This window comes from Mobula birostris, chromosome 1, assembly GCF_030028105.1.
Source record: "Mobula birostris isolate sMobBir1 chromosome 1, sMobBir1.hap1, whole genome shotgun sequence".
NCBI classification, from domain to species: Eukaryota; Metazoa; Chordata; class Chondrichthyes; order Myliobatiformes; family Myliobatidae; genus Mobula; species Mobula birostris.
In genome coordinates, this window is record NC_092370.1 from 218,950,662 (window position 1) to 218,965,285 (window position 14,624).

The following is a 14,624-nucleotide window of genomic DNA, read 5'->3' on the forward strand; positions in this document are numbered from 1 at the left end:
CAGTAGTGAAAAACCAAGATAAGCTATTGACACGATGAAGGAAACCCTGAACCCCAGCTAAAGATGGAGGACCTTCATTGCAGCCCTAAGTGCCTGCATAACAGGCAATAAGTACACAAGTCTATTTGCCCTTGAACCCAATGAGGGCTATTTCAAGGGGCAAATATAAGTGAACACTGTTACTGAGTGGATCAATCTCCTATAGGCCATACTTGTAAGCACTAAAGGACATTAGTGAATTATTGATGTAGGTTTTAGAACGAAGTGATTGTTTCATGATCATTACTGGTTCAGGAATTGGCACCTCCAGGCTTAACTTGAAGTTACATTGTTTTAATGTTCCAGCTGTTAAGGCTGATTTATGCTTGTGTGTCAACTCAACGCCGTAACCTATGCAAGTGGCCGACGCACGTTGTGAGCATTTATACTTGTGCATTGGTGCGTCTGCATCGCTCTGCAATTCAGGCACGTCGCACATGCGCACACACCTGCCCGTGCAAGGCTTCATGGTCATGGTAGTCTTTCTCGGGGTAAAGTTTAAAGCGAGCGTCTTTTTTCGTAAAAGCGAATTGAGTCCTCCATAATTTCGGAGGTCTGTGAAGCTTAATGGAAAGCATTGCAGCCAGAGTTCCTTCCCTGCCCTTCAGTTGCCCAACGGGAAGCTATTGTAGCGTAGGAGGAAATGCAATGCTACCAAGCGGACCAATCACAGTTGTTGCGGTCTGCGTTGCTGCGACGCGTAGTTACATTTTAGGAGAGGTGCCTGTCAGGCTACAGCGTAGAGATCCGCGTAGGCTTTGCGTAGGGTTCGCGGTGATGCCATACCTACAGCGTCCAGTTGACGCAGAAGTACAAATCAGCCTTTACAGTGGTATTTGAATTGGTATCTGTAGGGTATCATTTCATGTCCCTGCAATGCCAGTGCGGTAAGATAACTACTTTGCTCCCATGTACCTAAAACCCCTTTGAATCAAAGGTCTGCAGATGTTCAGAACACATACAGGATTGAAGTGGATCAGAATCAGGATTAGGTTCATTGTCACTGAAATAATTAAATAAATCAATCAATTGAGAGAGATAGAGATAAGCGATTCCTGAACTGCTGAGTGTGAATCTTCAAGCCCTTGTACCTCCTCTCGGATGGTAGTAGTGAGAAGAGCGAATGTCTTGGATGGTGAGGGTCCTTAATGATGGATGTTGCCTTCTTGAGGCATCGCCTTTTAAAGGTGTTCTCAGTGGGGGTGGGGGGGAAAGCTTCTGCTCGTGATTATGTTGGCTGAGCCCACAGCTCTCTGCAGCCTCACCTGATCCTGGTCATTGGAGCCTTCGTACCAGTCAGAATGCCTTCTGCAGTACATCTGTAGAAATTTGCAAGCCTTTGGTGACACATCAAATCTCCTTGAAGTATAGCCACTGGCATCCCTTCGCAAATATGGTGGGCCCAGGACAGATCCTCCAAGATGCTGATAACCAGGAACTTGAACTACATGTCCTTTCCACCACTGACCCCTCAACGTAGACCGGTATGTATTCTCCTGACCTCCCCTTACAGAATTTCACAATCAGTTCCTCGGTCTGGATGTTGTTGAGTGCAATGTTGTTGTTGTGACACCACTCAAGCAGTTGGTTTATTTCGCTCCTGTGCGCCTCCTAATCGCCATCTGAGATATTGCAAACAGTGGTGTCATCAGCAAATTTATAGATGGCACTAGAGCTGTGCCTGACCACACAACCGAAAGGTATAAAGATCAGATGACAAGATGAACTTGAAAAGAATCAGCCATGATTTTACTGAATAACCTGGCTGTTCCTATACACTGTATCATGTACACTTTTCACCTTTTCAGGCAATCAGAAAATGAGATATCAGAAAAACAAAAAAAGATGAATTTTTAAAAAGTCAGGGTGGATAAGCAAATAAATTGATAGCTAAAGCACTGTCATGAATGGTGAAAAAGGGATTTTAGAAGAGGCTAGTGAAAGTGGAGCATATTTCTAAAAGTCTCTGGCATTTCCCACTTGATCAACAAAGAATTTAATTAAGGGCCATAGGTTAGGTTTTGTTGTTTGATTTGACAACAATGGTCTTCCCAGTGTTTTAGCCAGGGGAAACAGTGGCTCATTCAAGGCAGGAAGTGGGGCTGTGAAGGGGCTGGAGAAATGGAGCTAAGTGCCAGCCACGGGCATGTGGAATCTGACTCCCTGTCTAAGAAGTCGCAACGGTGCTGCCTGCAACTCAGGGAGAAGAGAGGCCAAGGACAGGCCCTGAGGGACTCTGGAAAGGAAATAAAACAGAGGGAGGAAGAGAAGCTGCTTTTTGGAATCTGTGTCCTGTGATTAATTTATATGAAGTAGAATCTGTATTGTAAATCCAGCATGTAGTAAGGAACATGTTTTTAAGGACTTCTATCCAAAATGATTATAGGAAATTCTGTTGTTGGGAATATGTCCCTAAAGGCATGACCCTATTACCACTTGCACAATGTGGATTCTGTCATAACAGCTCTGTATTGTTAGTACCTTATATAAATTGATCACATGATGGCTATTCGCAACTAGGAATACCCGGAAGAATAGAACTTCCTACAATCAACTAGAAGCTCTTTACTGGCAAGCATAAAATAAAGGCATTCTTAACTCTTGTACCTGAGGACAAGGAGTAGTGACCAACTGTGTAATGACAGTTGTAGATAGCAATGATATTTCCTATCATTGTAGAAATATACCCAGAGTAAAACAACATCTCTTAGACATGTGAATCTGCATATCCCATGTGAAGTACCAAATGGCAAGAAATGACTTCAAGGCTGTAATTAGTGACAGATTTCAAATGACAGATAATAATTGCTTAATAAATTGTTAATTCATAAATATAATTTGCATCGCCCAATTAGAATATTGCCTTGTAGTCACTCCTAAACATCAATAACTTCTAATTATCTAAATATTCTGATGATAGAGATCTATATTTAGCATTCAAATCTTTCAATTCAATTTGCATTATCGACAGTCTTTCCTTGTGTCTTTAAGTTCAAAGAGCCATTAAAAAGAAGTACAGTGCTTCAGAGATTGAAATAAATCTTCGTTCACCACATTCGACGGAGTTTCAGGCACTTGATTTCCAGAAACTCAATGGTCCCCATTTCAGTATAAGGACAGATTTGTGTTCCCTTCCCTATAAAATTATGCAATAGCCATTTCTTGATGAACACAGAATGACATTACCTTCCCTGCAGCTATCTCACATGATATGGTTGTACACTGTTCCATTTTTACATAATAAGCATAACTGGGGAAATATTGCATTACACAAAAATGACTTAAACAGTTATGCAGAAGCATTTGACTTACTTTAGTTTCTTGTACAGCCTTGACTTGGGAATATTCTTATAATATTGAATTGGTTCTAGAGTCATACTTAACAAATAAAAGATGCTGGCAATGTCACCGCTGCATGACATCAAGACACATTGCAAAGGAACACCAATTCAATTTGAAGTAAAAAGGATCTGAGTGCTTATAAGTGAGAGAACCAAATTAGAAACAACTCCACTGTGCCTTACAAATGGAAACAATGAATGTTAACAACCTACTAGACTAACAATATAAGGATCCATTTCATGGAAGGTAATTATTTAAAACATAATTTTCACCTTTCAACACAAATTAGCTTTCGGGAAAGAGTGAGACGCCGACCAAGAATGCAGATGGATTTTTTCTCAATCTTTTGCTATTAGCCAATAATCTAATCATCATCTAAATTAACAACTGTTTCAATTCCATCCCCCCCCCCACCATGTTAATTTGAGGTAGTAGTCTTCTTCTTGGGCCCTGAGCTCCCAGTGGAGCTCAGGCCATTGATGACCTTCCTTCTCCATCGTTCAAAGTCGATGGTATGGTTGGAGTTCGTCAATATTTCTGTAATCCATTGTATTCACTGTAGAGGGGATTGGCCTATATAGCCGAGGTAGCAGTAACTGCTACAAATAAAATGTTACCATATACAAGCAGAGCCCTGTCATATAAGTATCACACGACACAGTGAATATGTCCAATCAGTGGGAAACTTATTTAAAATCTGGTCACCATTATCTACACTAACATCATTCTGCTGGGCAACAATTATATTTATGGTGCTCAAACATCAGCTAAACTTTTTTTTTGTAACAAACACTGCAAAATGTATATGTCATATAAACACTGAGCACATTCTAAACTTTGAACGTTACTTGTGACATTAACTTTGAGACTGAATATAACTGACCCTGATGTACATCAAAGGATCAAACCCTAAATTGAACCACATGACTGTAAAGCTTTGGAAAGGCAACTCACTCGCTTCCTTAGATTGCAGGTCAATACGAGGTTTCGTGCAAAAGAATTTGCAAATGCTGTGTAGAATTCCAAGACTTTCAATAAGGCTTCCCGGCGGATGATATGAAGATCACAATATGTTAGAGCCCGTACGTTCGCACAGGCATGTGCCAGAGTAGTTTCCTTCCAGAAGATGTCCCCAAATACATCCCCTTTACCTGAAAAATATTTGAAAGAAAAGTAGAAAAAGTAATCAGAATCTATGCTTTTGTTTTTATTTTCTTAAAAAGGGAATCTGTCATTGGAGACTATTTTGTAATTTTGACTGGTGTGACAGATTCCAAATCTTTGATGAGTCATTTCCAGTGGAGTGATAGATGCCAAGATGATGCAGGGCAGTCCCATCTGGGGAATGAAGAAAATAATGAGTATCATGTTATCCGACCATAAGTTTCTGTGGCTTAGAGCTAGGGAAAACTGGCTTCCCACTTCCCCAGACAAGAATAGCATGTGACACAGACAAGTAGAAAGGGAAGGACATAAAAACTATAGAAGTCAGATTTTTCCTTCATCTCTTGCAATCCATAAACTCCAAAATGTTATATAAGCTTAATAATACCACCTATTCTGTATCGGTTTTATAGCATAGGATTTGGCCATGAAAATCAAAACTTTTCTCAAGACAAATTAAAGAAATTTTGCTGTTTTTTAATCCAAAATGCTTTCATCTGCCTTGGTATTTGGTAGATAATCTAAGGGCTTTTAATGAATTAAATTATATTTAGATTTCAGTTATAATCTGTGACAAATGCCATATTTTTAAGATACATTTCTTTATCTGTACACAGTGGATTCCAGTTAACTTGGACACATCGGGACTAGTACATTTGGGCTCAATTAAGCAGCTGCCCCAATTAGCAAAAGTTTCATGGAAATAGTTTAAAAGGCATAAAAAAGACAAATTACCATTTAACTGAGTAACAAATTATGTATTTAAGTGAAATACAGAACAAATTAGAATACTATCAATACTACTATGGTACTATAAAACTGCGTATTAGTTCCTAATAGTTACGGACAACAGATTTCAGTGTATGCTGCTGCATTCTTTTGATTGACTGTAAATGAACAAAATCAGTGCAGACACCTAGAGTAGATAGTGGACTGCCTTCATACAATGCTATCGATGTTTGCATCATCAAAACCTTCATTTTCATTTTCATTGTAATATTCAAGATGATTGTCAATACCTTCACATTCTTCATAGTTCCTAATTTGTTGAAGTAGTGAAGTTGTTTCATTTTCAGTCCCAGCCATTTCTGGAATCTCCAAGCCTGAATGATTGCAACCGCAGTGAACAAAACAGTTCTGAATTGTCTTACTGCTTATTTCTCGCCAACAATTAGTGGCAAAAATCATTGCTCTTTGAACAAAAGCACATGGAACTGATACTATATAAGAACTGTATGCTCTAAGCCCTGTTGTAGTGTCTAACAGCCACACAAGTGCACACATCTGATGCTAGTTAGAAACTGTTTGGCAACAGTCTCCTGTCCCAATTAAGTGACACAGCATCCTAAATAAATGAAGGGAATCCCGACTCTTTTCTCAATTAGTTTTTGTTCTTTAAGAGCTGGCCCAATTAAATGGCTGTCTCGATGAACCGATGGCCCAATTAATCAGAATCCACTATATTTTGTTTTGTTCCTCATCCGTTTTCAAACTGAACATGAAGTATTTTCATGACCTGTCCTATCTTTTTGATATCTGTAATACTTAAAAAAAAACTGCCATGAATGCAACAATATTGTGATTGTGCTTGTAATACTGTATTAATCCATGAAATTTTGTTCCATTATGTGCCTGTGCCTTTGTCAGTCCTGTTTTCCCCCTTTGCCTGGCATTATTATAATGTCATTACTTACTACCACAAGAAAATTGCTCAATGTTTAAAGTCAAAATTCAAAGATTAAAGTAAATTTATTATCAAAGGACATATATGACACCATGTACAAGCCTGAGATCCATTTTCTTACGGGCATTCACAGTAAATACAAAAAATACAATAGAATGAATGAAAGATCGCACCCAACAGGATGGACAAACAACGAATGTACAAAAGACAAAAAACTGAGTAAATATAAATATAAAGAAAAAAAGAAATAATAATAACGATATATAAGCAATGAATATCGAGCACAGAAGATGAAGAGTCCTTGAAAGTGAGTCCATAGTTTGTGGGAATAGTTCAGTGACGGGGTGAGTGAAGTTGAGAAGAATAGAAAAGATTCCACTGTGTGAAACCAATATCCATGGTGAAGTTGTTGAATGGCTTGTGATTGGTGTGTGATTGAGTTCCATTTCCTTACTTACACCAAAGAGGACTAGATAAAACAGTAAAGGGGGCAGGCATGCGTTATACTTCCCTTGCAGAAATATTGGGTGGAGTCATGTCCAATCTAACCTATCCTCCTCTTACACCAGCCCCACTGCTTTCTGCAGCTATGCCTGTCCTAACAATTGTGAGGGAGTGATTTCCAAATATTACTTGAGGAAAATATGATGGGGAACTAGGCCTCTTGACAATGGCCCCACTTGCAGCTCTACCCTGCTGTCAAAGGCCATTTTATTCTTTTTAAATAGCTCACTATCAGTCAGCACAATATGGCATCTGCAGATGTGACATGCATAAGACCTTAAGACATAGGAGCAGAATTAAGCTATTCAGCCCATCGAGTCCACTCCGCCATTCCATCATGGCTGATCCTGGATCCCGATATTAGAAACATAGAAAATAGGTGCAGGAGTAGGCCATTCGGCCCTTCGAGCCTGCACCGCCATTCATTATGATCATGGCTGATCATCCAACTCAGAACCCTGCCCCAGCCTTCCCTCCATACCCCCTGACCCCCGTAGCCACAAGGGCCATATCTAACTCCCTCTTAAATATAGCCAAAGAACTGGCCTCAACTGTTTCCTGTGGCAGAGAATTCCACAGATTCACCACTCTCTGTGTGAAGAAGTTTTTCCTAATCTCGGTCCTAAAAGGCTTCCCCTCTCTCCTCAAACTGTGGCCCCTCGTTCTGGACTTCCCCAACATCGGGAATAATTTTCCTGCATCTAGCCTGTCCAATCCCTTTAGGATCTTATACGTTTCAATCAGATCCCCCCTCAATCTTCTAAATTCCAACGAGTACAAGCCCAGTTCATCCAGTCTTTCTTCATATGAAAGTCCTGCCATCCCAGGAATCAATCTGGTGAACCTTCTTTGTACTCCCTCTATGGCAAGGATGTCTTTCCTCAGATTAGGGGACCAAAACTGCACACAATACTCCAGGTGTGGTCTCACCAAGGCCTTGTACAACTGCAGTAGTACCTCCCTGCTCCTGTACTCGAATCCTCTCGCTATAAATGTCAGCATACCATTCGCCTTTTTCACCGCCTGCTGTACCTGCATGCCCACTTCAATGACTGGTGTATAATGACACCCAGGTCTCGTTGCACCTCCCCTTTTCCTAATCGGCCACCATTCAGATAATAATCTGTTTTCCTATTTTTGCCACCAAAGTGGATAACTTCACATTTATCCACATTAAATTGCATCTGCCATGAACTTGCCCACTTACTCAACCTATCCAAGTCACCCTGCATCCTCTTAGCATCCTCCTCACAGCTAACACTGCCGCCCAGCTTCGTGTCATCCGCAAACTTGGAGATGCTGCATTTAATTCCCTCATCCAAGTCATTAATATATATTGTAAACAACTGGGGTCCCAGCACTGAGCCTTGCGGTACCCCACGAGTCACTGCCTGCCATTCTGAAAAGGTCCCATTTATTCCCACTCTTTGCTTCCTGTCTGCTAACCAATTCTCCACCCACATCAATACCTTACCCGCAACATTGTGCATGTATACAAAATAGATTTTAACTGCAGATAAAATTGATCATTCAATTGTCTGAAGACAAACATAGTAAGTGTGATAAATACTGAAACAGATAGGTTAACATAATTCTGACTAGACTAAAGATGAAACATTGACTTAAATGGAATAAATAGAATGTTTGATATACCCAATATTTAATTATCTCTATCTTTTAATTAGTGTGTGAATGTGTGTAAAGGATCATAAATTGTTAACTGCTGAAGGCAAATTGCAAATGAGACTCATCAGAATCAATTCAATATCCTGAATAATTATTAATCATTCAATCATTAATATTACAAAGGATATCAAAGGAATAACATGATGTTTATATAGTTTATCGCTGCCTCTTAAGCTTTTCACCCCCATGCTTGATTAGCGACAATATTCACATCGTTTAACAGATATGATTTTAACTAAAGATTGTGATCCATGTAAGACATTTTGTAAACAATAAATAGGTATAATTTATCAAAGGGCTTAAATATTAATATAATCATAATAACTAGAGTGTCTGCTTAAAAGTATATTGTTTCTGTTGTACAGAATGGGCAACCTTTCCCAGCAAAGCATGACATTCCCATACATTGAAAGGGGTTTCACCATAGCTATTCCCAGGCAATGGATACTCTATGAGCTACTGGACCAGAGCTGTCATAAATGATAAACATTCATTACATCTGATCTCTTGATCTCCCACACACATAACAGGTTGCTGGAAGAGGGCCATCAACTCCGATTAATGTCTTTCACAGAAATTCACACCATACAATTCTTTTGATTGCGGATGGCAAGGTTCTGCTTGCGTGCTGTTTAGAGCAGACTAGCACATGGAACAGAGAACATTACAGCACAGTGCAGGCCCTTCAGCCGATGATGTTGTGTCGATTTTTTAAACGTACTCTAAGCCTTTCCCTCCTACATAGCCATACATTTTTCTTACATCCTTACATTGTACCAATCTTTAATCTCCATCTTTTAATTAGTGTGCAAATGTGTGTAAAGCATCATAACTTGTTAACTGCTGAAGGCAAATTGCTAATGAGACTCATTAGAATCAATTCCATATCCTGAATAATTATTAATCATTCAATCATTATTGGCACAAAGAATATCAAGGAAAGCACTTATGTTTGGAAATCGGTTTGAATAACAAGATGTTTATATAGTTTCTATGCTATAGTGTATCTGTCTCTGCTATCACCCCCAGCAGGGGATTCCACACACCCACCACTCTGCTTTTGGCCCTATACTTTTCTGCAATCACCTTAATATCATGCTCCTGTGTATTAGTCATTTCTGCCCAGGGAAAAAGTCTCTGGCTATCCCCTTGATTTATGCCTCCGATCATCTTGCACACCTCTATCAAGTCGCCTCTGATTCCTTCACTTGAAAAAGAAAAGCCCTAGCTTACCCAACCTGTGTTCATACAGGCCCTCTAGCCCAGGCAGCATCCTGGTAAATTTCCTCTGCACCCTCTCTAAAGCTTCCGTATCCTTTCTATAATGAGGTGATCTCAACTGTACACAATACTCCAAGTGCGTGGTCTAACCAGCGTTTTATAGAGCAGCAACATTACCTCTAGAACTCAACCTCCCCAACTAATGAGGGCCAACACACCGTACAGCTTCTTAACCATCCTATCATCATGCGTGACAACTTTGAGAGATCTACGCACTTAGACCGCAATATCCCTCTGTGTCTCCTCGCTGATAAGCTTCCATATCCTACCTATAATGAGGCAACCAGAACTAAACAGAATATTCCAAGTGCTATATTGTTCCCAATATTGAACGGCAATATCCATACTTCTCTGTTCTGCTGTGCTCATCTTAAATAGCTGGGCAATTTGTAACTTGGTGAGTGCTATTAGTCTGGTTATTATTTTCACAATAACTTGTGGCTCAGCATACTCCATCATCCTTTGTTGTGGTTTCAGTCTGGAAGCTCTGCAGCTGCAGTAAAGCTATTAATAATTTATTGGAAGAATTGTCACAGCTGCTGTATGCCACACTTAGAATCTCTGTCTATGTTTAAAAAAATACTCTTTTTACATAAAATTATCAGCTTCATGTATTTGAAACAGGTTGTTGCAGAAAGATTTTTACATGGCTCATGTGATTCAAGGATAATAAAAAAGTTTGTCTCAATTGTCAAAGAAATTCAAAGAGAGGAAAACTGCACAATTGATCAATTACTTTTATAATGCTTTCCTGATTTTTTTTTGTTTTCACTTATTTGCCAGAATGTCAGTTTTACATTCTCCCACATTGTACTCCAGATGTCTGCCCACTCACTTAAACTGTCCAGTGAAGACAGAACAGAAGATTGTTGCTGACATCATCGTCAAGAAAACCTCTTGACGATGATGTAGCAGCACAGATGTTAAATCAAAGAGGATGAAGTGATCACAATGAAGTTTTGCCAGTGGATGTATCTGACAGACTGTGATCGTGCTTCTGTGGAGGAGGTTTCAGGCTTGGTGGACCCTCTGCCAAAAGGTCAAAGATGGTACCACTCCCATGCGGTGGTCTCTTTACTGTTCCTCTGTGCCTTGCTTAAATGAGGGAAGTGAATGTGGAATGATCTCAAGTCAAGTCAAGTCACATTTTATTGTCCTTTTGACCATAACTGCTGGTACAGTACACAGTAAAAATGAGACAATGTTTTTTAGGACCATGGTGCTACATGAAACAATACAAAAACTACACTGAACTACGTAAAACAACACGAAAACTACACTAGACTACAGACCTACACAGGACTGCATAAAGTGCACAAAACAGTGCAGGCATTACAATAAATAATAAACAAGACAATAGGCACAGTCGGGGGCAGTAGGTTGGTGTCAGTCCAGGCTCTGGGTATTGAGGAGTCTGATGACTTGGGGGAAGAAACTGTTACGTAGACTGGTTATGAGAGCCCAAATACTTCAGTGCCTTTTGCCCGATAGCAGGAGGGAGAAGAGTTTGTATGAGGGGTGCGCAGGGTCCTTCATAATGCTGTTTGCTTTACAGTTGCAGCGTGCGGTGTAAATGTCTCTAATGGTGGGAAGGGAGACCCCGATGATCTTCTCAGCTGACCTCACTGTCCGTTGCAGGGTCTTGCGATCTGAGATAGTGCAATTTCTGAACCAGGCAGTGATGCAGCTGCTCAGGATGCTCTCAATACAACCTCTGTAGAATGTGGTGAGGATGGGGGGGTGGGAGGTGGACTTTTCTCAGCCTTCGCAGAAAGTAGAGACGCTGCTGGGCTCTCTTTGCTATGGAGCTGGTGTTGAGGGACTAGGTGAGATTCTCTGCCAGGTGAACACCAAGAAATTTGTTGCTCTTAATGTTCTCTATGGAGGAGTCGTCGATGCTCAGCGGAGAGTGGTCGCTCCATGTCCTCCTGAAGTCAACAACCATCCCTTTTGTTTCATTCACATTCAGAGACAGGTTGCTGGCTCTGCACCCATCTGTTAGCTGCTGCACCTCCTCTCTGTATGCTGACTCGTCATTCTTGCTGATGAGACCCACCACGGTAGTGTCATCGGCGAACTTGATGATACGGTTCTTTTCCTTTCGCCAGTTTTGGAAGCTCATTTTCTGTCTGTGTGGTAGAGCAGATAAAGTCCCACTAGTGCAGAGAGGATGGAATAATACCACATGAGCTTCGATTTGTCCAAGTTCCAGTAATTTCTTGTCCTCACTTTACTCCTTTTCCATTCCCCATTGAGGTTACCCTCTTGCCCCTTCTCCTCTCTTTATCTGCCCATCATCTCCCTCTGGTTCTCCTCCTCCACCCCTTTCTTCCATGGTCCACTGTCCTCTCCTATTAGACTGCTCCTTCTTCAGCCCCGTACCATATCCACCTATCCCCTTGCAGCTTCTTACTTTATTCCCCATTCCTCACCCACACATCTCCCCCCTCACCTGGTCTCACCTATCGCTGCAACCTCCTTATTCTGGCTCTTCTCCCTTCCATTCCAGTCCTGATAAAGGGTCTTGGCCTGAAGCATGGGCTATTTATTCCCCCACCATAGACGCTGCCTGATTTACTGAGTTCTTCCAGCATTTTACATCTGTTGCTCAAGATTTTCAGCATCTGTAGAATCTCTTGTACTTATCTGGAACATACTAGCCTGCTCTCCTTTCATCTAGCCCAGGGGGTCCCACTGACCCCTTGCTTTGTGATATTGGTCCATAGCATAAAAAAAGGTTGGGGTTCCCTGATCTAGCTGAAAACAGATGAAATTTTTTATATCAGTTTTCTCTTATACATTGTAACTGGGCTTAGATTAATAATTTATTTCTGCCTAAAGTTCGATTAGAGAAGCTGGTGATATTCAGCTTGGATGAATGAACTTACAGAGAAGAAGTGATGAAGATATACATGACCGGTTTAGAACAGTGAAGTCCCACTGTGCCTATTAGTGAATGGTTGAAGGACCAGGGACGTAGATTTAAAAAATTGGGTAAAAGGGAAAAGAGTGAGGAAATGTTTTTTTTCCCCTGAGAATGGAATTAAAGTTTGGAATTCTTTGTCTATAAGGTTGGTGAGCACAAAATAAATTAGTGCCTTCAAAAGTTCTTAGGTAGGCAGTTGAAAGAAAATCAATTATAGGGTTATGGAGAAGAGCAGAGGAATGGGAGTAACAAAATTGTTCTTCTGGGATCTAGCATGGGCATGATTGACCAAACACTATAACAATTCTGTGATTCTATTAAAATAAATTGATAGTCAAATGAAGGAGAAGCTATTAGTGTACCAATTATGAATAACAGTGAAATAACCTTTAAAGATAACAGTTATTAGATTAAGGTACATGATGAATTTAGAACCATTGATTCATATCTCATCATAAACAAGCATAAAAGGAAAAAATAAATTATCTTTACTTAAAACACAACCACAGAATGTCATGTTCATGATTTTTATAACCAGCAACATGGGGAGAGGATAATGAATTGTGATCTTATGATGTATTGAATTCAATCCCTAACAAATCAGTGTTAACTTTGATTATTTTATGAACCAATGTCAGCCAGTAGAAAAGGCTGCAAACCATAATTTTTTAAAGACAATGATGAGCCAGAAAAGAAATGCATACATCATTTTCTTCATAAAACATGGTGATCAAATTGCACAACTTGCTAATGAGTCCAGATTTGTTTTGCAGAACCCTTACAGTCTATATTAAAAATACCTAGTAAAGATATCGTGGTACCTAGAATAGCGACAACTTCATCATCCTGAATAACCTCCAGTGATCCAGAGACAACAAAGCAGAGTGCATCAACGCTTTCCCCCGCGTGATAGATTAGGTCACCGGGAGCACAGTGTATTGTCTGGAACTCCACGGCCAGTGCTCGAAGACAGCCATCACTGGCAAGGCGAAAAGCTGGATGCTCGTTGAACACCTTTCGGTTCAGGTGGACACAGATGTCAGCTCTCATGTCTTTGGGACATATTGCAAGCACCTGTAGTGATATTAAAAAAGAAAATTTAATCATACACAGCATGCTTGATGGTACATTTCCACTGAAATCTTGGAAGGAAGTGTAAATTTTTTTTAGCGTTCCCATGGTCCCATAGTCTGCCCTTTATCAAATTACGGTATTGCTTTGCACTGCTGTAACTATATGTTATAATTATGTGGTTTTGTCAGTGTTAGTCTTTGGTTTGTCCTTTTTTTTGTGATATCACTCTGGAGGAACATTGTATCATTTCTTAATGCATGCATGCATTTCTAAATGACAATAAACGAGGACTGAGTGTCCTCATAATCTAAAAAAAATCAGAAGTTTTTTTATGTTCTAAAGGTGATGAGGATACTCCATGTGACTGGAATTCTGCTGAGCATAATTATGTGAGATCTTTGGTCCAAATTTTAGAAGCCATGCCACCTTTAAATGAGAAGATCACATAACATTATCCACACAACACTCACAACACACTGGAGGAACTCAGCAGGTCGGGCAACATCCGTGGAAATGATCAGTCAACGTTTCGGGCCAGAACCCTTCATGAGTCCTGTTGTGAGTGTTGCTTTGACCTCAGCATCTGCAGAGTATTTTGTGTTTAATATTATCCATGCCTGTCTATGTAGCTACCAAACTTATTCACTCAGTGGCCACTTTATTAGGTACCTCCCATATATAATAAAGTGGCCACTGAGAGCTTGTTCATGGTCTTTTGCTGCTGCAGCCTATTCACTTCATGATTCACCATGTTGTGCGTTCAGAGATGCTCTTCTGCACATCACTGTTGTAACACGTGGTTATTTGAGTTACTGTCACCTTCCTGTCAGCTTAAACCTGTCAGGCCATTCTCCTCTGAGTTCTTTCATTAACAATGCATTTTCACCCACAGAATTGCCACTCACTGGAAGTTTTGTGCTTTTT

The 14,624-nt window shown here is 40.3% G+C and overlaps 1 protein-coding gene across 1 annotated transcript in view; it reads right to left on the reverse strand.

Moving 5' to 3' along the window:
- The window catches only part of kcnh5b (potassium voltage-gated channel, subfamily H (eag-related), member 5b), a 507,516-nt gene that overhangs the window by 243,307 nt on the left and 249,585 nt on the right, over positions 1–14,624 (reverse strand). Inside the window, exons 9-10 of the mRNA XM_072251293.1 lie at positions 13,448–13,700; positions 4,336–4,532 (exon numbers count right to left, since the gene is read on the reverse strand). Coding sequence (XP_072107394.1) covers positions 4,336–4,532; positions 13,448–13,700 — 450 coding nt within the window. The remainder of the gene's footprint in view (positions 1–4,335; positions 4,533–13,447; positions 13,701–14,624) is intronic.